This window comes from Embiotoca jacksoni, unplaced genomic scaffold, assembly GCF_022577435.1.
Source record: "Embiotoca jacksoni isolate LCO1_2020_lvr unplaced genomic scaffold, fEmbJac1.0.p SCAF_2, whole genome shotgun sequence".
Taxonomy (NCBI): Eukaryota; Metazoa; Chordata; class Actinopteri; family Embiotocidae; genus Embiotoca; species Embiotoca jacksoni.
In genome coordinates this window covers 6,155,114-6,178,458 of record NW_027185340.1, presented here as the reverse complement: position 1 = coordinate 6,178,458, position 23,345 = coordinate 6,155,114, and the positions used below count along the sequence as shown (strand labels likewise).

Here is a 23,345-nt window from a genome sequence, read left to right as displayed (position 1 = left end):
GCATAGACTTCATATATTTTATTTAACTGCCCCTTATATGCATTGCTTTAACTGTTAAATTATGGCAGGGGAAATAATGAAATGGAAAAAGTACAAAGAGGTACATTCACAAATCTTTATTACTGTATAAGATTGCATGTCCAAAACAATGATTTGAATTTCGAGACGGGTGACCGGTAAATCAAAGCAGACAAAAGCATTTGTCGTACAGAAGCACAACTAAAGGACAGCATCTTCAACACCAGTAAACTTGGAGCACTCTCTAAACAAAAGGAGGTTAAAACAACAATTACTGACAAGAGGCATGATTTATGATGAAAAATAATTTCCCCTCTCAACCTGCCTTTGTTGCGCGAAACATGTTTTACTGATCCAGTTCAATCTGCCAATCAAAGACAAGAGGAAAGTGATTAAAGCCGGTGTTGATACACTCTCGGTGAACATAGGTGAAGAGGCTCCGCTTCAGAGCGCCCGTTTACCGCACGAACTCCGACAACTAAGCAGAAGATATGTAACTGCACCGTCACGATGTTGACGTACACGGACGCAGCACAGGTAGATATCTACTTCAATGATAAAGAGACCAACGCGAAGAAGAACCTCGGTTAGTTCAAGCCAATAATGCGAAGGAACATTTGCGCATCCTGCGATGAGTGTTTTGCTTCTAAGCCGGCGCGAAACAACTTGATGAAAGGAATGAAGTCTGGCAGAAAAAAAAAAAAAAAAAACATTGACATACAGTGTTGTTGTATATTTGTGCTATATTTTTTATGAAAATATATGTTTTGACAAATTGCTTACCTTAAATACAATTAACTATTCAAAAAAGGTTTGATTGTTATTTTGAAAGCAGTTGCTGAATATTTGAAGTGTCTTCCAGCCGTTTTGGCCAATTTTGACATTTCTTAAGTTCACGCAGGTTTAGCGTGACCCCTTAAGGCTGCAAATTCTTTAGTCTTGCTAGAAAATAAATCACCTAAAACACAATTTAAGACAGAAGACATGATTTGTTGAAACAAAAACCCCCCAAAAAAACACGGGTAACAAGAGGTGTACGTCCCAAAACAAAGAAATACAGAAAACTCTTGCTGCTGGTCTGCTTGCTGGTTGCTTCTTTTGTATAAACTGAAAAACACAAATCAATTACAAAAGCAGTATCCATATCAATAAATTACACACCTTAACTTCTCTAGTGACTACAGTATGAAAAAGATCCATCTAGTAAAGGATCACTCGCGCTCTGGTTTTATAAAAGACGCAATCCATTGATTAAGGAAACTTCAAACCCTAGCAGGGGGTGAAATAAAGAAATAAGTACATTTCTATTCATATGAAATCAAACACACAGCGTTTTATATACAGATGTATTTGACTTCCTTCTTACACTCATCTGACTTGCCAAATCTCTTTTGATTGAAATGACTGCATGTTTCAGGGACAAGCCGCAGCTGGAAAGACGGTTGTTGATGGTGACAGCGCTGCCCCCTCCTGGACGTACGACGCTATGACGCCATACGGGCCATAGGCGGGCTAACAGGAGGGCAGATAGCGGATGATACAAATGAAACCTATATAGGAAATATATTTATTTAATGCACCTGAGGAAAAAAACAAAAGGGTGAGCTTTGTGTTCCCGGCATGCATTGTAAGCCAATAGCCGCAGAGACGAGTCTGTTGAACGATTATGAAGCAATCTGAGCACGACGGGTGGAGACTCACTGACGTCTACCTTCAAATTCAGACATTTCTGTGCACTATTTATATTCACGTAGAATTATTAATGATTGTTTTTCCTTCGTAGATAAAGCTCTATTACTTCCATATTACTTGGTATCTGACTGAGCAGAGCCCCCAGTGCAGTATAAATATCCATCATTCGAGTCTTTGTTTTATTTGGCTATAAGGACTCATTTGTCCTGACTATCATTTGGTATTCATATAAGGTGCTTAATAAATCTAGGACTGTACAAAAAAAACCTTCTTTTGCTGAAACGGAGACAAGAAGTTGTTCGAGCCAATAAATGTGTGATGCAGGAAAGAAAGAAATCGATGATATCAATCAACACTGTACACCGACACGTCACAAATATAGAGACCTATGTACAGATTTCTGTTTCTCTCCGACAACTTCTAACATTACCGACAATCATGTTCTGCGATGTACGACTGAGGAGGGAAAGCACGATGTCGTCGACACTACCGCTGATCTCCTGTTTAAATTAGAACGAGGTGTAGGGCCCAGCCACGTTTCACCTCCACGTTACACCCGGCAAAACCCCTTCCGTCACGTCCTATATACAAATAACAATGCGGCCATTTGGAAACCTCCAAAGCCGCATCGTGTTAAGAGTGCAGGAGCCGCCATCTTCGACTGGATTGAAGTCGGCCAAGTGGTAACAACATGCAATCGTGCACCTCGTCGTCCCAATTTACTCCGTAATGTTTTCTTTAAAAAAAAAAAAAAAACCTGACATCAAAACCCATGCATACACATGTACGTACGTACACACACACACACACACACACACACATAGAGATCTTTCGCAATATGGTTTATCATAACCAGGCTACAATGTCAATATAACTCAATGGGCAGTTATAAAAATTGCTTCTTTTTTGTTGTCAGATATTTCCACCTGATGAAGGAGGAAGCCGGCTCGCTGGGTTTTGTCTCCGGATGAGGCGAAGCAGATTTCCAGTCCATTTTTTCTTTGTAGTGTTTGCGTGACGTGATAAAAGTATACAGGTGCCACATTACATCCCTGCCCTAAACTCCACGGAGGAGATCAGCGAGTTTATGGCCTCCATGTTGACATCAAAACATTCCACCGCAGCTGAGCATTTAAAGGCTTTTCAACGCGAACACGGAGGCCATGAAGATTCTGCACCGCAAACTTCGTGTGCTGAACTCTGGCTTTGCTTTACCAGGTCGGCATCATGTCCGGGAACCAGACCCGGCCCAGGTGCTTCGACACCTCCCAGTGAATCTCATCCAGGGAGTATTTGTGATCTGGAATCAGCACCTCCTCCATGATGGACAGCTGGGACAGCCGCCGGCCACACATTTTAACGAACTCCACAAACGCGCTGCACGACACCTCGCACTCGCCCAGGCCGATGGCTGACAGCTGAGTGCAGTGCTTCGCAATGCGGATCAGCTCCTCGTCCAGAGGACGCAGGCCGTTGGCGCACACGACCAGCTCCACCAGACGCGGGCAGTGCAGGCCGACTCGGCCCAGGACCTCCTTGCTGACCGAGCGGCCGAAGTAGAGGTGCGTGACGGGGACCTCCTCGTTGAAGAAAGGGCCGAACTCATCCTCGTAGACGAAGAAGTACATGACCAGGTTGAATTTGGGCGAGTGTCGCACCATGGCGTCCCAGCTGCTCTTCTTGATGCTGTGGAAGTGCTGGCCGGGGTTCTCGTTCACCACGTCGATGCGCAAGTGTTCCAGGTGGACGTGTTTTTCCGAGGAGAGGGCCAGCAGGAGCTCGTCGCTCAGGAGGTGGTAGTTCAGCGCGAGCTCTCGCAGCCCGTGACACTGGTCCGCCACACACAGGATCCCTGAAAGCACGGACAGATCGTTTCTTTTAACGCAAATCAGCAGCAAACCCCGTTCTTGACGATCCAAAAATCAAGTCCAAAAAAATATGTGGGAATATTAATGAGGGGAAATAAATGATTGCCAAAAAAAAAAATGGTCCACTATATTTGTATGACAAGCTGCGTGTGAATCACCAGTCTTAATCTTAGCTGACAATTGAAAGCTGTTCCAGGAAAATGTTTGTAAGACGGAACAACAGCGTAACCACATAACGGCTAATTCTTCAGCGTAAGAAATGAAAACAGAAAAATTACAGGTCAGTGAAGGGAAAACAAAGTTTTATGACTTAAAAGAGGAAACATTTGTCTGAAACATGTAGGCATGACTTTAAACTATTTTCTTCTGAATGTTAACAAACCGCACAAAAAGGAAAGGAAAACAAAACAAAACACACGAGACCCGCTTCCACCAATTTCCTCAAATCATCATCAACGCGAGTCTGACTGTACCTGCGGGGGAGACGTGAGGGCAGCTGCTCATCTTCAGCAGTTTCAGCGTGTCGCTGTTGTTTGCCACCAACACCTTCAGAGACGGATCATCAACCGGCGTGTCGTCGATCTTCAGCGAGGACAACGATTTGGAGTTGACAAACACCACGGTCAGCGCTGAGATGAAATGAGACTGCGGAGGGACGAACAAGACGGCGAATTATAATACGCCAAGAGCCCGTCAGCACTTCCAGACATGTCTGTTGACGTCAGTATGGTTTGTGCACACGACCAACCATTTTTTTGATTTTTTTTTTTTTTTTTTTTTTTTTTTTTTTTTAGCATTTAATCATGAAGATGTAACATTATCAGTAACAACAAACAATTCTTGGTGCCATTCCTACCGATATGTAATGACCGGCACCAGATTAGAGACTTTTTTTTTTTATCAGATGTGGTAAACAAGTTGAGCATGGAGAGCTATCAGGGTGTGTTGAGCCTCCGTGCACTGCATGAGGACATCCAGTATGATAATTGCAGAATGCATAATCCATGTGCGTTAAAAACTGTACCTTGATTACAACATAAACTGTATGTAAATATTTGGCCATGTTGCTTGAGCATCAGCTGCTGACTTAACAACCAACTGCACACCTAGACCATCATATTTCTGGGTTTAACGGAGGAATCTAACAAGTTAATGACCATAAAATGAGATTAAAGCACACTTCTACCTTAAAACTTGCGTATGTACGTAAAACTAAAGATAACATAGTCGAACTAAACGGCCCTGCGATAAAATCTGCCTTCATGCAGTTTTGAATGGAAACTGTTCGCTTCTGGAGTGTTTCTGGAGAAAACATATAGTGAAATCTCCAGTTTTTTCCCATAAACGTAAAAAAAACTATGTGTCCCTACTGTTGACATCCTCTTTGATTTGTATTTGATTAACTGTGTCCTCTGAGACAAGTGAGTTGCTTTGGAAACATGGCATAAAATGTGTGAGGTTTGGCTTCATTACATTAAAGGAAAATAGATCATTTTAAAAGCTTTCATTGGGAGAAGTCACAAGGAAAAGTGCTCGGGACAACTGATTAGGCCAAATGATGTTTAGTCAATCTGCAGCTCCTTCATCAAGAAAGAAAGAATCAGTAAACTACACAGAAAAACATGATCAGTACTATCCTGGTACAACATTATCACTTGTTTGCAGTAACAGATAAAGCCTCTAAAGACTGCGTTAGGCTTATGTTGACCATGTCCTGCCTATTGTGGGAGCGCAAAGACTGTCCACACGTACGTGTCAAGTTTCCAGTGTCTGTGATGACAACATTTTCAGTCATTAAATAAGTCTTCCCAGGTCACTGTGATGTTCAAGAGTTCCTAAAACAACCTCAGTTTTCCACAAAGAAAGACAAACTAGCACTTGGCTTCGGAAGTAATTCCAAATTTGTCCTTGACCATGCAGAAGGACAAACACTGCGTTTCAACAAAAATGCTCACACATAATTTGATAATAGCACAGTGGGATTGTATTAAAGCTGCATGAAAAAAATGAGAACGTGAACTATAACAAGAAGAACTCTTCTTATTTTCCTTGCAAATCGAATGAATGGACTATAAAGACCCGCAGCCCTCGTGTTAAAGTTAATCATACCTTTGGGACCTCCATGAAACTGGGCCTGGCCGTCGAGATCAGCCCCAAAGTCTTCAGGGAGCAGTTCACCAACTGTGAGAGAATGTCACATGCCGCCTCTGCAGACTCGGTGCTGCTGTCCACCTGACAAGTGCAAACAAAGATTTCGTATCATTTCAGGAACGTTAAAAACAACATTTAAAAACCGGACGGTGCCAGTAAGTTGTAAAGATTTAGGCCCAGAATCGGGACGGAGACGGCAGCTCTTCTAGCTTCACCTTGAAGCTGACGTACTGCAGGTGGTTGGAGTGCCTCTTGATGATCTGCTTGATGAGGTCTGGGTGCGTGGCTTTCAGGTACGAGCTAGCTGGCTGATTGAGCTCAAACTCAAAGCATCTCCACAGCTCCGGCATGTGAAAAGCCTGGTTCCACCGGCGGCACACCTCGGAGGCGTAGGCCCGGTCCAGCAGCGGCAGGTACTGGAAGATGTGCAGCAGGAGCTCCTGAGGCACATGTGCCCAGTCAATGTCGGGGGACTCGCAGGCCGCCACTTCCTCAGACTCCTCGCTCATCTTCCGCACCTTCTTGCAAGCCTCCGGTGGGCTCTTACTGGAGGAGCCGTTGCTGCCCTCCTCTCCTCCTTTAATCCGCTTCATCCTGAAAAAAAATGGACATAACAAGCTTTTTTTTTTTTTATAGTCCAGCATGTATAATATTAATTGATAAGTTGTTTTGTTTCGAGGTTCCTGTTGTTTTAACTCTGTTGAAGGCAATAAAGCATTATTTCTTAGGTGCAAATTTAGATAGATATAATTACTTTATTAATGCCGCAAGGGGACTTTTTTTATTATTATTATTATTTTTTTTTTTAAATGTATGGATATAAAGTTTGGACTTTAAGATAATACAATTCATCACGTCTACAAGAGTGTTTTTTTTCCCTGGAGACCAAACAATACATTATTTTAATTGAAGGTAAATCTTGCGTAAATCACATCACAAATCACGTTTCTGGACGACGACCACCACAGAAACAGAATATCTCTTCAAATGTTTTACTCAAACTAGTTTTTACCGGACTAAGATTTATGAATGAGTTAAAAAAAAAAAAAAAAAAGATATACACACATTATGCAGCAGGACCATTTGAAATCACGTCGAACAGCTGTGCGTGAAGAAGAAAGCGTTTACATAACTCACCAAGTTAACCAACGTAACTGTCAGCTAAGTTAACGTCGGCTTTTCCTTTTTCTTTAATTATCAACGTAAACTGCCCATAAAGCGAGGTGAGCGACACCGTTATTCGTGCGGAGCTCTCGGCTGCCTACCTTGTTGTTTATACACCGAGCTGTTTGCAGGGAAAAATAAAAAAAAATAAAAAAAATCCGACCGCTGACTTCCAACGCTTTCAGCCCGGGCCCGCGCCGGAAAAGCTCATCCGCACCAACCGGGGAACACGCATCGGAACACGGGGGACGGAGCCGTTCGACGGTCGGGAACGAGTAGAAAAATAAATTTAAAAAAAAATATTTTCAATGGAAGAAACTTGACAGGAGCTGGCACCTCCGCCCCGGGTTGACCTAATTCCCTCGCGGGAGTTGTGGGCTCCCCCCCCCCCACACCTGAACCTGAAATGGCGAAGTGTTGTTGTGTTGAAAGCGGTGCATCATGGGAAACGTAATGTGAAATGGCTGTTTGGTCGGTCAAGATCGTCTGTGTGCGAAGAAGATTCACCAGACAGTTAAAAAATAAAAAATAAAAAAAATAAATAAAAAATACACACATCCTGTCCTGGTTTTGCTGAAGTCTTTTTAAGATCAACATAAACATATATAAATAGGTTTATTCCAACGAATGGCTCATAACATTTAACCTAAAAAAAAAAAAATTACAAAAAATTAAAAACTACTGTATATACTGTGCATTTTATATTTAATATTTTTTACTGCTATTTTATTGCTTTTTTTTATTATTCTATTATTATCTTATTGCTTCCTGTATGCTGCTGTAGCGAAAAAAAATTCCCCTTGGGGATTAATAAAGCAACTACCTAACCTAACCTAACCTAACATGCGTGAAATATACTCACAGTTCAAATGATAAAACAGTCCGAGAAAAATTACCTCTTTTTAATTACAAGTTACCATGTAATACAAAGGCCTTTTTTATTTTTGTATTTGCCATGAACCCTACAATGTGCCTTGGATTGTGTTGAAGGACACTTGCATTTTACATTTTGGACTGAGGCCATATTCCAAGCCTGCAAAAATCTCTGAACAAGATTAAATAAGCACAATATACCTGGAGTATCCATAGAGCATCTGAATGTGAACACAAGAAAGACCTAGCAGTGCTTTCACGCCTTTGGCTGTATAGAAAAATATTTGGAGATTTGTATGATTAAAATGGAAAGAAAAAAAAAAAAGAAAAAAAATGTATCATCTACTTTAAACTCTCAAAACCAAAGAAATACTTTGCCTCATGCCTCAGTTGCCATCATTTTTGTAAGTATATGTAATATTATTTACTGTGTATCTGCATCAACCTGCTGATTATGAAACTATTCCCAGCTGCAAACTGCTGCGAACCTCAATGCAGGAGAAACTAACCAGCAGTCTAACGTCTAAAGTATTAAACTACAGGAGAGGCTGAGATTAAAGATGTATGTCTGTATGTATGGCTGAAATTTACCATCTGAGTACGAGATATCCCAAACCTGTGTGTCAATTACTTGTTTTACACATATGGTTTCTACAACAGCTACAGATTGTCACAAATAGGAACCGCTTGACTTCCCAATTTATTACAAGTCATAAAAATATGAGCTAAATGATCTTTAAAATGCAAATACTTGAACTTTCCTCCTGGTACATACGGACCATGTCAACACTGCCACTGCATATGAATTTTAGCAACAAACACCAGAGAATACATTTTGAATTCCCAATTTAGCACTGAAAAGCTCTATTTCCATTTTCCTGCTCTTTGCCGATATCTATGAGGGTTTCATTTTCTCAATAACGGTATTTACATATTTATAGAAACCATGTAGGTAGTTTCATGGAAATATCACCACTCATTAAGGGATGACACGGTGTATACTTTGCGAAACAGAGAACCTGGTTTATTACCATTCAACTCCATCCACCACAGATATTACAGAGCAGATTCACAAGTATTAAGCTTTTTTATTTAACAGCAGCTGCTTTTTTTCCACACTCTGTTCCCCTGACCCCCCCAATCCCAACTGCCTCCTACTAGGGAAAAGCATTACAGGTGCACAATTTTATTTGGTGTGAAGACTGGCCCCTCAAACCGTTCAGCTGTAATCAGTCTCACAGTGAGGTTTTTTTTTTTGTATTCCTGTAGGATTTGGTGCTTTTTTTCTTCTTTTTTTTTAACCGAACTGCAAAAACAGGATTTACATCCACCACTGTTCACTGCAGGCGCCAGTCTCCTCCTTCTCATTTCCAGACAACAGAAGAGCTCTGACATTTAGAAGAGGGGAAAATACGACTGTCTACTGTATAAAAATGTACAGTGGCTTTATTGACATACATTCCATAGGTTAAACAGCTGCAAAATAGGAGGCACACCCAGTATTGCACTTCATTAAAAGTTCTGGCTCAAAACATAACCCAGAATATCAAACAAAACTGAAGTGAAGAGTAGCAACTTCGGAATACAGCTATTTTGAATAGTATCATTATATACAAGATTAGATAAATCGTACACTATTTTCCTCCCAAACAATATTCTTAACAGTCTTATCAACCAACTCATCTTTTTTTGTCCGTCAACCCATGATGCACTTGACAGTGGAGAATACTGTACAAGATTACGAAAAAAGTTTACATAAACAATATTTTAAATTTATAGTTAGGAAGCTGGAAATACGGCCCGTTCCTTTTTTTTTTTTTTTTTTTTTTTTTTTAAACCCACGCTGATCCACTGTTGCCTTTAAGCAAATTTATTTCATATTCAATGTTTAATCTTGTATTGTTACACTTCAGTGATCGGGAGGTGTGCAACGTCTATAGAAGCCGAGGGAATACAACGGCCGCATGCAAACACGTCACAAGTTATCTTCTTTTTTTGTTTTTCTTCTTTTTTTTGTTTTTAAATCCATTGTTCTTTTTTCAATTCAGGTTACTCTGAATCCAAAGGAGCTACAGCTCGTGCCCGTAGCAGAGCCCGGATACTGATGTTGGTATGAGAGCAGACCTGAGGACTCTTGGCGTGGAGCAGAAACCTGGTCCAGTGTCCAGGAGACTTGACAAAACAAGAGTCAAGCTTGGCGGCTGAGCTCAGCAGCAGCAGCAGCAGCCAGAAATCACAGTAGACAAACTGGTTTTCAGTAAAAGTCTCATGTTGTTTAGAAGGTGTGGGCATTCCTGCACACCCCACAGCCCAGAGCAAACTCTTCCCCTGTCGGTGGATGGACCACATGCAAAGGGCATTCAGTGCCCTCCAGCTGCTTGCCTTTGGGCCCTGTGACAGAAGGACAATAATTACATCACCATTAATTTTCCTTTAAGTAAAATCATTTTCTATTTGGGACCATACAACAAAAATTGGGGAGGTCAGACAAAGGGTGAGTTAAGTATTTTTTAATTTTTACTCAAGGGAGGGTAGTCTGTTGTTGGGACAGCGGGGGAGGAGGCTTTTTATCTCAGGATTTTATATTTGTAATGTATTCTGGGGTTAAATTATTAAATTCTTCAAGTATTAGCACTAGAGATGTTACAAAAACTCATATTTTGTCGATGACAAAATTTGGAAAACCTGCCTGTTCTTATAGGGTACTGGAGATATCATAGATACCGGAGATCCTGGACAAGAAGAATGTGTGTAATAGTGGCAGCAAGTGCAGATGCAGCAAAAATGACTACTGTGACTGGCAAGACCAAGAATCATATATAGAGTTTTTTTGCATTCGAGTAGAATGAGAAGGGAAAAATTATAGACGACCGAAAGCCCAAATGCAAATATGCAGATAAGAGACAGGTGTCTGGATTTGTACACAGAATTCAAGGTGAGTAAGTTTCAGTTTTTAGATATATATTTACATGCTCACATCCTGAAGTATCACTGTCATTGTTTGTGAATCACAAAAGCTGAAAGAAATGCCCCACGTAATGTCCACAGAAGCAGTTAAAGGTCATAACGTGAGCTGGATGGTTAGCAGACTACTGTCATTAAAATAACATTGTGAAACTTTTTTTCTTTTTTTTTTTAAATAAAAGTTTACATCAAAAATACACTCATTTGATTAATCAATTATTTTTGGTATTAAATTTGGGATTGAAAATCCTAGTATTAAATGGTATCATGACATCCTTAGTCAGCACTAAAACATTAGGCACCTCGGCTCTGTTCAACAGGCTGTTGCAGGCCTGACGGTTCTTGCAGCTCTTTATATGAAAAAAATTCAAAATTTGTTTTATTATATATATATATTTCAGATAGAGGGGAGTAATTCAGTTTTATATAATCAAGAAGATAAAACTAATAACACTGGAAAGAGGTTTGATTTCTCCTCCGTGCCCACTACGATCCTTTTCATACAGTCGCTAAAGTCTCAGTAAAAGTCTGAATAAAGAAAGTCCAATGAATAGAATCACTAAGTACCTGCAGGACAATGTGGCAGCTCCTCCTTGGGGACACTGGTCATCCTCTGGAAGTCATCGTGGCAGGCATTACAGAAGTGTGTGGTGCCAAAGCAGAAGAAAACAGCCACAGAGCAGCAGTACCGGCATTTATACTCCAGGAAGTCTGTGCCATGCTTGGAGCACATCTGATGAATGAACACAGGAGATACACAAAATGATTAGATTTTGTTATATTAGTACAGATGAGCACCATTTTCAAGGAATAGTTTGACATTTTGGGAAATTCTGCTCTAGTTGAGAAGTCATGCAATTCCCTGTGAAACCAAAACTCATTGTTATACGCCTTCGTTTTCTTAACAGATTGAATAAGATATAGTCTCACTTTGCCTGATTTATCTCCACCAGGCTGTGACAGCGCTGCAGAATGGTCTGACTACAGCCATATATCACTGTGATACAGAGGAAAACAACACTCTGTTTGTACTCCTCTAAACAGTCGTCTTGGGAGGCGTTAAGGCCTGAATGCAGCTTTACAAAATAGTGTCAGGGGGAACATTTGGACAGGTCAGGCGAGCCTTGTCAATAAAATGGCTAAATTCCTTCAAAAACAAATTAAAAACCGAGCAGCCCTGCCTTGCAGCACAATTCAAATATTTGTCAGAAGTTGCCATTTTGTTCAGAGGTTGTTGGTTTTTCACATTATGACGGGGATTTTTAAAAACGGTAACAACCAGAGCGCAGAAGGGCGGGAGACTGTTGACTGAAATTGTCAGCCAATGGCAGGTTTATACCAACAGTCTACATCCAGTGACTCAAACCAAACAATATATAACATGTTAATTGATGAACTTTAGAGATGAAGTTTGGTTGATTTTAGTACTTTTGACAGAGCAAGACAAGTTGTTTCCCCTGTTTACAGTCTTTATGCAAAGCTAAGCTAACCAGCGGCTGCCTATTGCTTCATACTGAGCCTTCAGACACAATCGTCTCATAAAAACTCTCAACAAGAAAGCAAACAACTGTCATACTATTCAATTGAAGTGCTTCTCGTACAGCAAGATTCTCACGGGTATCATTTACCCACCTGAGCCCGAGAGACATCTGAGCATGCTCCACAGATCAGCTCACTGGGGTCGTAGTCATCTCCCTGTCCTGCCTCCGCATCACAGCGAGCCTCTCCTCCAAAATATGCCTGGAAATGGGGACACCATTAATTCTCTCATCCTCTATGACATTTAAAAAAAAAAAAAAACATCTCTCAGATATATAATCTATAAGGTACCTTCTTGCACTTGTAGCAGACGTAGTATGCATATCTGTTCATGGCAAAGCCTGCAGGGTCATTGTGGAAGCGTGCTCCTGGTGTGGTTATTGCCTCACTCTTGTGCAGACCCTCATACTCCAGCCTCATCAGAGCCTTCCTCCTCACATCCTCATAGAGCTCCTTGATGGGATCGAGCAGGTCCTTGATCACAGAGTGATTGATTTTGTTCTGCACACAATGAAACAAACAAAGCAGCACATTTTCATCAAGGTGTTTCTGTTGGGTTTACTGCATGCGTGTCACAAAGCTGATTATGAACAAAGCCGGACAGGACATGGAGCTTTTTCAACAAAGCGTTCAAACAAACAACACAATCAAGTTTGAGGTGTGGTGCAATCAGTTTTCAGCCTCTTTGTTGTTGGGTTAATCCTTCAAACTCGAGGGAGGCAGGTGACATCGTACCTTGCAAATGGGACACAACATGAACCCAAATGTGATTCGGGGCCCGAGCCAGCGATTTTCGAGAACACGACGGGTGCACTGAAGGTGGAACACGTGAGTGCAGTCCAGCTGGAAACAGATCAAACGGTTAAACAGTTAAAGGAGAACAAATTCAAACTCTAGAGGTGAAATTCTTTAAAGTGCCTGTATTTAGAGCTACCTGTACTGCAGGAGCAGCAGAGAGGGCTTCGGTGAAGCAGATCATGCACATGTCATCTGCATCCTGCTTCAGACAGCCAGTGTTTTTGTCACAGCCGTGCAGACATGGAAGGCAGGCCTCCTCATTCTTGACTCCTCCACATGGGTGTCCACAGGGATGAGTCTTACTGCAGGCCAGTTTAGCGTACTCCTGAGAGGGCGTGAAAAGAGCTGGTGACGCTTAGGAACTCCAGAGCGTTATTTTCATTACAAATTACTCTGCAGTATTTCATCTCTAAATTAATACACTAATAAATACACTTCTCTACGGAGCTCTACAACAACTAATACGTGTCTTGTGTAAAGACTTATTTAACTCTCTGAAAGGGGTGTACAACACCTCATCCATTATTTATAAAGCTCACCTCAGATTATTCTTTTTGAGACGATTAATTCCCAGTGCACAGTGGAGGATTTTCAAATCTTAAACAATTTTAAAAACGCGAGAGACCACAGTCATCACAACAGATTAAACAGATTTCTAATATTTGAATCATAAGAATGCACACATCAGTTGTTTCAGTCAGAGGAATGTCCACACACTGGGTGTTTATACTAAACTTTTTCAGAGTGGTGATTGCTGGGGCTTGAGATGTCTCAGAGACTCATGTAATCAAACATGACTTCTGACTTCAGCTGCTTGCACTGATGCGTGCTATATTTTGCACCAAAAAACAAAATTGGAGAAAAGAAAATTTTATGAAGTCATGGCTCACAAGGTAGTAAGATTAGCAACTAATGTTGTGCCAGTTTCAGGAAGTTTAGGGTCCTGAATGTGAGAACATCAAATTGATCTCCTCAGAAAAAAGACAAATCAAAATTGATTCAGATTATTTTTTTTGATAAAGTGTATTTATAGCTAATTCATTAAAATAAAAAAAATGCCTTTTAAGAAAATGACAGAAGTATTTGTGGTACGAATGGTTATAATATAAAAATTCTCTATCGTGTCCTCGGTTTCACTATTTTGTTTGTTTGTATTTGTGTTTCATTTTGTTTGTGTGCATACTCCATACTTGCAGGCATTTTGTGAAATAAAAACAAAATATTTTGACATTATTTTTAATGCTTCAAAAATGGACACCACAGACTACCTGCACAGACTACACATACAGATAAATGTAGTGTCCAAGTTTTTCATGTCATGGTTATCACTCAGTACCTGGCAGTCTGGGTCTGAGCAGACGCTTCCCACTGCAGACAGCTCCGTCCCATTCCTTGTGCCACAGAACCTGCAGGCGTCCGAGCTGCTGGAGGCTGGTTTACCTACAAGAATATGAGGCAGGTCAGAACAGTAGAAAGCCTGTCATAAATTTACTGTCATGACCATGTACAATATTACTGAGCAAAATTCACTATGTTACCTGTGTGCTCTCTGAACTCCACCATGGCCTTCATGGTCTTTGAATCAGCCAGAGCCATGAGCCAGAAGAGCTTGGTCCTCCCACAGCCTTCATGGAGATCCACCTTTATGGCCTCCTCTTCCTCTTTAAACACCTGAAGCAGGCATGAAAATAAGACCGAGCACATTGACGGAACAACATCCACCTCCTTAAGAAGAATGGGCAACAACAAAGGCTGCTTATGAGAGGGTGACATATTCTCTGTTGAATAATAAAACAATTGTCTGTCATTTTAAACCACACAGGACTCCTTCTTTTCCACAATATTTTTATAAAATGTTTCCAATTACACATATCCAGGCTTAAAAAAATAAACCTCACCTGTCTCTGGTGAGAGCGTGTGCGTCGGTGCAGGTGGAGGAAGCGGTCACAGTCGGTGCACAGGTTGCCACACATGTTACACAGGATGATGGCTGCCGTCTCGCCGTCGTCATGGTTGTCGCACATGGGCTGTGGATAGAAGAGGAGGAAATCAATTATTATTATAGTATATATAAATATAATTACTATAGTTTCACACAGTGTAGACCTTGGCTATCTATTTAATCCTCACCATCTGCTTCTGCTGTCCGTCTTTGCCCATCCAGCGCCCAGAGGACAGCCTGTCCACGTGATCCTGGTCCAGCACACACAGTGATGCCAAGGCCAGCCATAGCTAAGACACAGAACAGGGAATATCACATGATAGTAAATATACAGTCTTTTTCAAATAAAGATACATGTTCTGCTTATGAGAAAATCCTCATACCCTTGTCGTTGCGATACAGCGAACAGGAGACCGATGCTCCTCCTCCATTTTGGTCAGGGCTATGATGGTCTCAGCAATTGCATTTTTGGTGACTCTGGACCAGGCATCTGAGAGGTGACCCTAAAAACGGCACATAACTGTGTTAGAGGTCCTTTTTCCAATGCCGTCATAATTGCAGCAAATCTACGACAATGATGATGAATGAGGTTCATCGCGAAAAACTCCAAGAACTTACAGCTGCCATGTCTTTAACCAGCTTTATGATGATCTCAGCGATCTGTGGAGGAGTGGAGCCTTTCATCCACCAGTGGCTCTCCCCTCTGCGGATGTAGCTGAGCACAACAGGAAAAGGCAACATGCGTACAAATGTAAGAAAATAAACATATTCCACAAACTATATCTGAGTGAAATTGTGTTATGGCTTTGGCAAAAATCAAATTTTTGAGCATCCCGACAGGCCGAACAGAAACTCACCTGGAGTTGAAGATCATGGGCAGCGTGACGGTGGTGACCCCTTTGCCTGCAGCCATGCCGGCTGTGCCAGAGATGGTGGTGCCTTTGGCTTTCAGCTGCACAGTGAGCGCTTTTGCGATGCAGCCCAGGAACATGTCGAGGATGCCCAGTTTGTTCCAGTCCCCCTTCTCGGTGGAGTGAATGATGTCACTGATGTCTGCTGGGGGCAGGGCCTTCACCCCGATGATGCTGGCTAGACGCACCGGCGTCACCTCCGGTAGGACACGTCTGAGCAGTGACGTCACCTAAGAAGAGGTAACGTAAGAAATATTTTTAATAATCCCACAGGATACTTACCTTAACATGTACACAGAAAAAAAATATGTTTTTAAAACCTATTATTTGAACGTAATTGACTCTAAACCATAAATCAATTTAAAGGGACAACATCTTGATACAAATTGGATCTTTGTCAGGTCTCTATAATAAGACAATGTCTCACTGATTTTAATTCTTCATGACCACGATGTGGCCAACAGCGATTGGCTGAAGTTAGTTGCTGGATGCTTGGAAACATTTACAGTCTGGAGGATTCAAGGAGGTTTATTGCCATTCCAGACAAGCTGGTACATGAAGGGAACGAAATTCAGGTCTCCAAACCGTCTAACTCAAAGATCAACATGCATAGCATGTTTGGCGCTGAGGAGCAATATTTTGACGAAAGCATCCCCATTTTGAATATGGCACATAAAAAGACACACATGCATGTATGCAGGCACACGTGTAATGTGATGCATTACCGCAACTACAATAGCGCTATTCTACCGACTGCCAGTTGGTGGCGGTATGAACATAAACTTGTTCACATCAAAGCCCCACAGAGTTCCTTTAAACACTACTTTAGATGTGTTTACATGCTCTCCTACCTGTCTCTGTACTCGAGGGGAAGCTGTGTGCAGCAGAGAAAACAGGTCTTGCATGAGTGTGAGCTGCTGAGCGAGGTACTGGCGCCCGACATTGGAGCCACTCAGCGCCAGGACCATGGAGAGGAGCTCGAAGCAGTAAGCGTCTGAGGAGGCGTCATCGTCGCTGGGCTGAGAGTTGGCGTTCTCCTTGCTGGAGATGGCATGTTCCCACTCCTCCCTCACACGCGTGGCCTCCATACGGATGGCCTGGACGATGTGCGCACACACCTTGGAAATGGGATACATCCATTAGGTTAGATGGCAGAGATTGTCATGTTTTACCATTAGTTGATGTTTGGAGGTCACTGCTGAATGCTTTACCTGCTTCTGCAGGTTGGTCAGTTTGCTCCTGCTGAAAATGATTCCCACCATGTGCTCTTTGAGGTCTGCATCAGATGGTACCTATTCACAAACATGCATAAAGGAAATGTGCAAAACGTTAGAGTCAAGGTCATTAAATATGAGTTGGTTGAACAGAGCGGTTAAATGATCAGAGTGCGGACCTTGTCTTCTCCCTCGGGAGATGAAAGTAGGTTCTTCTCCTCCTGCTCTGGAGTCGGCTCCGCATCTCCACAGATTAGTTTTCCAAAAACCTAAATGTACGCAGACAAATATTAACGGAAAGGTTTACAAGAAATTACAGCTGTTTTTAACCACATTTAATATCTGCAAACAGAGAGTATGAGAGGAGAAAATACGTTGTCAGGTGGAATAAGGCACATGAATGAAGCAGACCTGTGAGGTGATCAGGCGGAAAACTCTCAGAGTCTCAGCTTCACAGTTCTTCTGCTGGGCCATGCTGGCTGAGATTTGTCCCAGTATCTTGATGCTCTCGCCCTCTTTCCAACCGAGCACCTTCACCTGACGCACCCTCAGGGTATTTTCAGGCCCTTTCAGTTCCACCTTGATCACATGATGATCTCCTCCAGGGAGCTCACTTGTCACCCAGCCCATGTGCCGCGAGTCGAGGTCGACCTGTGACAGAAAGGCAGAGGGATGTTCCTAGCGCTCTGCCTGTAAATCTTGTAAATCTTATACAGACTAATTTAATGGTTTATTATTTATGTGTCCCTCGTCTCAACGCAATATAATTTGAAAGATTGAATAATTAATTGATTGCTTTCTCTGCTTTATGTAGCACAGAAAAAAAAGAAACACCACAGAGGCTGCCTGCCTCCTGTTGCACAAACATTCAAGACTTTTAAAAACATTCATTAAACTACAAATTACTCTGGTTATACTTTATCCCCATGTTTTTTGAGTCATTCATTGTGAAGCCAAAGAAAATGTCCATACCTGTTTGATTCTGCAGAGGTCCTCTATTGCTTTTCCACACAGGAATGTCACCGATGTCACTTTGTTCTATAGGTATTAAAAAAAAAAAAAGTAAGTTAAATGCACTGAAAACCTATACACACATATATCTGGCATCATAATTGTCATCAATTCCACTTTGACTTAAATTTGACATTTACACTGCAAGGCCCGGGACACACAGGCTGCGTGGCGTGTGCGTAACCTCGCCCGCACTGCACGGCTGCAGCTCGCTTGCGTGTTTGTTTGAGAGCCGACATGTGATGAGTTGTAACCGAAAAGCAGGTAAGTGATTTCTGTTAACATGGTCGCCAAAATAAAAACACGCCATGCAGCAACAGGTGACTCGCACGCCACGCAGGCCCAGGTGTCCCAGGCCTAACAAGCACAGCTTGATCCCGTAGTGACTGAATAGCCTGGTTGGCTGTTGCTTCCTTACCCCGATGTCTCTGGAGTTGTCCACATGAACGGACACCTTGGAGGCGTTGATGCCTTTCACACAGCTGATGGTGATGCTCTTGGTTTTGTTTTTGTCCTCATCTCCAGACTCCCAGAAGGTCTCCGTGGAGCCGTCTGTTAGGCTGCCGATCATAGCGGGGCGACTGGACGTCTTGATGTCTACGACGCTGGTCAGGTCCTTCAAACAGGTAACCAGGCAGAGATCCTATATGACGACACACACATTTGCATCAGGTTAGTGCACAACAGAACAGTTAATAAAAGTCAAATCACTGCTGAGTAAGAGGTTGCTTCCTTGCCTGGCTCATTGCTTCGTAGCCAGACTGCACACTGATGTTGAAGCTCTCCTCACTGTCTCCATCATCTGACTTGGACAAGATGTTGTTAATGTGATGGAAAACGTTGCTCTGGTGGAGGAACTGGTGGTCGGACTGCTTGAACTTGAGACTCCAGCACCTAAAAGAATGACGCACAACCATTTATTTCACATTAAATGCTAATGAAGCTCAGAATTGGTAAAAATACAGAAGGAAGAAACATGAAAGTGTTTGTGACAGTAAACGGGCTCCTATTTCAACCAGAAACTGTACCTGAGAGCCATCTGCTGTAATGAGCTGCCACTGGGAAGTGACATCATGAGATCAGAGATGGTCTGAAGGAGGCGGTGGAAGGTGTGGGGGAGAGGATGAGCTGCTTCTCCGGCAATAACGATGTCAGACAGAGGATGTTCACAAACACCGAGGTCCCGTTCCTGTGTAGAGATGTTCAGAATTAGAAAATACAACAGAGCAGAAGTAAAGCTACATGCTCCTTAACTATAAGCTGCTCATCACCTGTTCTACGTTTTCTTTGTTCCCCTTGTTCTCATCATCTTCCTCATCCTCAGGTTCAAAGGGTGATGGCGTGAGAGATGCTACAAAATGCCAGAGAATGTCATGCAGGGAGGTGGTCTGGATCACATTGCACAGCAGCCAGTTGAATGCCTAACAGAGACATAAAGAGAAAATTGCATTAATTAGTCTCATTATCAAAACACTTTAGCTGATTCATTACACAAAACTCAGCCAATTAACTGCTGATGATCCCTCAACACTGCTTTATAATTGGCAATAATTAAAGCAAGACAAAGCGATGGGATTCAGGATATTGTAGTGTAGACAGCTGTACCTCCATGGCAAACACCCTGCAGGCAGACTTCCTCAGTGCATGCTTCATGGCCACCTCCAGGCCCTCAAGGTCGTGGTGCTGGATAACAAAGGCCAGGACAGGCCATTGGAAGTTCCTCTCCCCCTTACTGAGCGAGCCGTGGGCCGAGATCAGTCGCGACAGCTCAGGAGACGGGTGCCGTAACAGGGAAGAACCAACTTCTTTACAGAGGACAGAGGAGGTTAATATTAGAAATAATGATGCCACTTACACTGAAAGTATCAATAATCATTTGTCAACAGATTAAATGTGATTACCTGCATCCCCACTATGAACCCTGCGCCTGGGCACAGCTTTGACCCGAGCTGGACAAGGTGAGTGTTGCTTGTCGTACTCAGATGCTACGACTGAGTACGACCTCTGAAACACGGTGCGCTTAGCGGTGTCACTGTCTGTGATCGGGCTGGTCTCAAGACTAAAGGACAGAATGTGAAGACAGACACAGATTAGTCAAGTTTACCCTCCAACTTGATGTCTGTGGATCGTATAAACAGTAGAAGGTGATGCAGCAAAAAGATCTGCAATTTACTCACCCTGTAAATACAGTAGTGCAGGAAAATTTAAGTAATTAAAGACCATGTTTAAAGATGCGTTACCTGGGGGGCATTGATTTCATGTTGCTCTCTGGTTCCTCAAACACATTGGGGCAGGCGTCAGGCGTGACTGAAATATAGGGCGCAGGAACAGATGTTGAGCGCAAATACCTCATCTCATCTTGGAAAAGATTATCATCTTGGTAGGCCCCAAAGTTCTCTTGTTGCCTGGAGGATGAGAGGAGAATGAAAGAGACTCAGATCATTGTGACATAGTACTGCGAGATTTGAAAGTGACAGCTTATTATTAACTGAGCTTGTAACTACCTAGCTAGTGTCTGTAGGTAGAGGCAGCCCATTTTATTAGGGAGTTCTTCCGACACGCCCTCCTTCAGGCTGGGCAGCAGCTGGGAGTGAAGGGGCCGCGGAGGGTGGTGGCACAGCATGCTGGGTTCAGCCGCGCTGCTGAGGGACAGCAGGAACAACGCGTTGGCCCGGATCACCTGGTGGGCCTCCATAGTTGGCAGCGCCCTCGGGGTCTTCACCTGCAGGGGCTTCTTCCTCGACTGCTTCACCTGGCACAGAACATGCAGATTGGGTTTGTTTCAAGTGGTCCACAAAGTCCGAATGATGTTAGAAACTGAAAAGAGGGACGACGATTTAAACACTGAAGGCTTGCGGCGGTGAGCTACCTTTTCCCTGGCAGCAGTCTGTTTCTCTCTGAGGTATTTCTCCCGACAACGATCGCACACCAAATACCAGGTGCTGCCTCCGATGCCTCCATCTCCACAGTTTCCAGCCCAACCACCGCAAAAGTGGCCAATACTGTTGTAGCCCTGGCCCCCGGCATAGCGACCACAGCCTATCATGGAAATACAAGGGAGGGGCATTAAGAACCAGAGAACAGTAACAGTAATAGAAAGCATGCTAAAAGAGCCTTGGACTCTTACCTGGGTGAGCCTGTCTCATGTGGTAGGTGACAGGGTAAGGGTGAGACTCCCCGCACAGCTCACAGATAGTGTCTTTCTCTGGTCCACCCATGGCGAGCTGCGCCATCTCCCCAAACAGATTCCCTCTTGGACGCACCTCTGCCTTCTCCCGTTTCTTCTTCTCCTTCTTTGCCTTTTTACTGTCTTTCTCGTGTTCCTTCTTCTTTAAGATGGCACTGGACCCCGGGCTGGGGAAGATCATGTTCTGAGTGGCCGCCTTGATGGTGGCCATTGAAATGTCCTCCCAGAATGCTACCAAATGCTGTAGTGTTAACGGTAAAATTGACTTTGCCCTCATAGAGGGATGAGAAGTCATCTCGTAGGAAATGGCCTCTCCTTTTCCGTCCTCACACTTCTCTGGCAGTGGAGGTTCCTTCAGCATAGATAATACCTTGTTTTTGTTGATGCTGCCCATTTTGGAGATGTCTGGGCCGTGCGGAGAAATATTGAACATGTTAAGTGCAGAGGAAATCTCTAAGGAGTGGCGGTTCTTTAACTTGCTCTCTTTCTCCTCAGCGCCCTGTCCTCCCAGGGAGCTGCGAATGGGGGCGTGCTCTTTGGTTAAGTCTGGGTTGAACTTGAGGAAGGAGGAGCAGGCCATGGCGTCATGGACGATGCCCTCGTGCCACAGGAATGCTGCGAAGACGGCGCGAGCACATTCAGCCACGGAGGGTGACATGGCCTGTTTGGCTGGCTCCGTGACCCTTGATGTACTCTCACCTTTAAACAGAGGCCCAGATTTGTCCTTCTTAGGGCGGGTGTGTCGACTGGAGGCTTTCCGGCTGACTTTGGGTGATGAGCGGCTCTCCTGTTCCTCCTTGACAGGGGCTTTGCCGATGCTAAAGTGCACCTTCGATGATCCCTCTTCAGCATTTTGGACCTCCACGTTCTCGTCATTGCCGTCCTCGTTAGTGAGGAGAGCACTCGAGGTGCAGACCTCCACTACTTCACTATGGAGGTTCTCTTGGGTTACATGTGGAGAAGGAACACGGTTCTCTGCATTACTGATCACTCCTTTATTTGGATCTTTAGGAGACAGTTTGGGTTTAGGGGAGGTAGATCTGCCCCTCAGTGGCTCAGTGAGGGGAACCTTCTTCTTTCTGAGTGTGTCTGGGTCCAGAGTGTAGGAGTCTGATTTGGACCTCTCTCTGGGAGGATCCAGCCGAGCCTTGGATGAAGGGCTAACTTTAGGTGGGAGGTTCTTGTCATTGTGGGCTGAGGAAGAGTGTTGGGAGGACGTGCTGGAGGGACTAGATCTACCTGAGGACGACACGCCTTTCTGTTTGGGAGAGGAGGAGCGAGAGCCAGGATTTGGGGATTCAGCCCGATTTCCTGGGGTCCTACCGTCTGCCTTTAGAGCCTGCAGAGTGTTGTGATTTGGGGAGTGGGAGCGGCTGTGAGAGTCGGACCTAAGCTTGGCCGTGTCTGATCGCAGGATGAGGGCCTCGCTAGCTGACAGTCCACCCTCACTTGTCTTCGTCCTGCTCTGTTCAGAGGAGCGGCTGCCCCGAGTCTCCTGTTTGGGTGAGCGGTTCTCCTGACGGTGTTTGGAGGACGGGGACATGGGCCGAGCACCGGACATCAGATTCCCTCGTTCACCTAAACATTAACAATTCAAACATAGTTACACCACACAGCAGGGCGTCATCAGCGGTAAGAGTGTTACTGTAACTGAACATCTGAGTGAAAATGTCATGTAAGGAAGATTCAGTCAGTAAAATGAAATGAAGGGCAGAGAGACACCTATAGTCCCAAAGGTGAAATATGTTATACCTTGTAAAGAAAATGACAGTGAGTGACAGATCAGACTTTTACTTGACTAGCTGTGTGCTAGGTCAAAGCTTTGTCTGGTACCAGACAAGCTCTGATGTGGATGAGGATACCTAGTGGACCATGGAAGCGCTGATGAAAAATGGATACCAGCCCAGTCCTGGGACCACTTCTATAATACTGGATTTAGCCTCTGTATTAACCAGAAACCAGACAACTACTCTCGCGACTGAAGACATCATAAAGATGTCTGAAAGTCAAATC

General features: G+C 43.4%; 2 protein-coding genes across 19 annotated transcripts in view; both read right to left on the bottom strand.

The window, feature by feature from the left end:
• Positions 1–101: 101 nt before the first annotated feature.
• Positions 102–7,309, bottom strand: fbxl3a (F-box and leucine-rich repeat protein 3a). Its single transcript, XM_069154238.1, has 5 exons — positions 6,995–7,309; positions 5,945–6,323; positions 5,688–5,810; positions 4,052–4,223; positions 102–3,562 (listed from the first exon to the last, which is right to left on the bottom strand). Exons 2-5 carry the CDS (start codon positions 6,320–6,322, stop codon positions 2,922–2,924), a joined length of 1,314 nt encoding a protein of 437 aa, XP_069010339.1. The 5' UTR covers position 6,323; positions 6,995–7,309; the 3' UTR covers positions 102–2,921.
• A 1,456-nt stretch (positions 7,310–8,765) lies between these two features.
• The window catches only part of mycbp2 (MYC binding protein 2), a 59,995-nt gene continuing 45,415 nt past the window's right edge, over positions 8,766–23,345 (bottom strand). For 16 of the 18 annotated variants that reach the window (XM_069154217.1, XM_069154223.1, XM_069154226.1 and 13 more), the window contains 28 exons: positions 21,273–22,910; positions 21,015–21,184; positions 20,650–20,897; positions 20,386–20,550; positions 20,047–20,204; positions 19,751–19,950; positions 19,417–19,566; positions 19,174–19,334; positions 18,883–19,039; positions 18,564–18,788; positions 18,107–18,172; positions 17,546–17,785; positions 17,314–17,403; positions 17,132–17,212; positions 16,772–17,038; positions 15,867–16,150; positions 15,628–15,724; positions 15,393–15,512; positions 15,198–15,299; positions 14,966–15,094; positions 14,606–14,738; positions 14,404–14,507; positions 13,204–13,392; positions 13,005–13,112; positions 12,561–12,770; positions 12,363–12,470; positions 11,298–11,463; positions 8,766–10,157 (listed from right to left, as the gene is read on the bottom strand). In XM_069154217.1, coding sequence (XP_069010318.1) covers positions 10,042–10,157; positions 11,298–11,463; positions 12,363–12,470; positions 12,561–12,770; positions 13,005–13,112; positions 13,204–13,392; positions 14,404–14,507; positions 14,606–14,738; positions 14,966–15,094; positions 15,198–15,299; positions 15,393–15,512; positions 15,628–15,724; positions 15,867–16,150; positions 16,772–17,038; positions 17,132–17,212; positions 17,314–17,403; positions 17,546–17,785; positions 18,107–18,172; positions 18,564–18,788; positions 18,883–19,039; positions 19,174–19,334; positions 19,417–19,566; positions 19,751–19,950; positions 20,047–20,204; positions 20,386–20,550; positions 20,650–20,897; positions 21,015–21,184; positions 21,273–22,910 — 5,882 coding nt within the window. In that variant the 3' untranslated portion in view covers positions 8,766–10,041. The remainder of the gene's footprint in view (positions 10,158–11,297; positions 11,464–12,362; positions 12,471–12,560; positions 12,771–13,004; positions 13,113–13,203; positions 13,393–14,403; positions 14,508–14,605; positions 14,739–14,965; positions 15,095–15,197; positions 15,300–15,392; positions 15,513–15,627; positions 15,725–15,866; positions 16,151–16,771; positions 17,039–17,131; positions 17,213–17,313; positions 17,404–17,545; positions 17,786–18,106; positions 18,173–18,563; positions 18,789–18,882; positions 19,040–19,173; positions 19,335–19,416; positions 19,567–19,750; positions 19,951–20,046; positions 20,205–20,385; positions 20,551–20,649; positions 20,898–21,014; positions 21,185–21,272; positions 22,911–23,345) is intronic. The other 2 variants (XM_069154218.1, XM_069154236.1) reach the window with 1 other exon arrangement.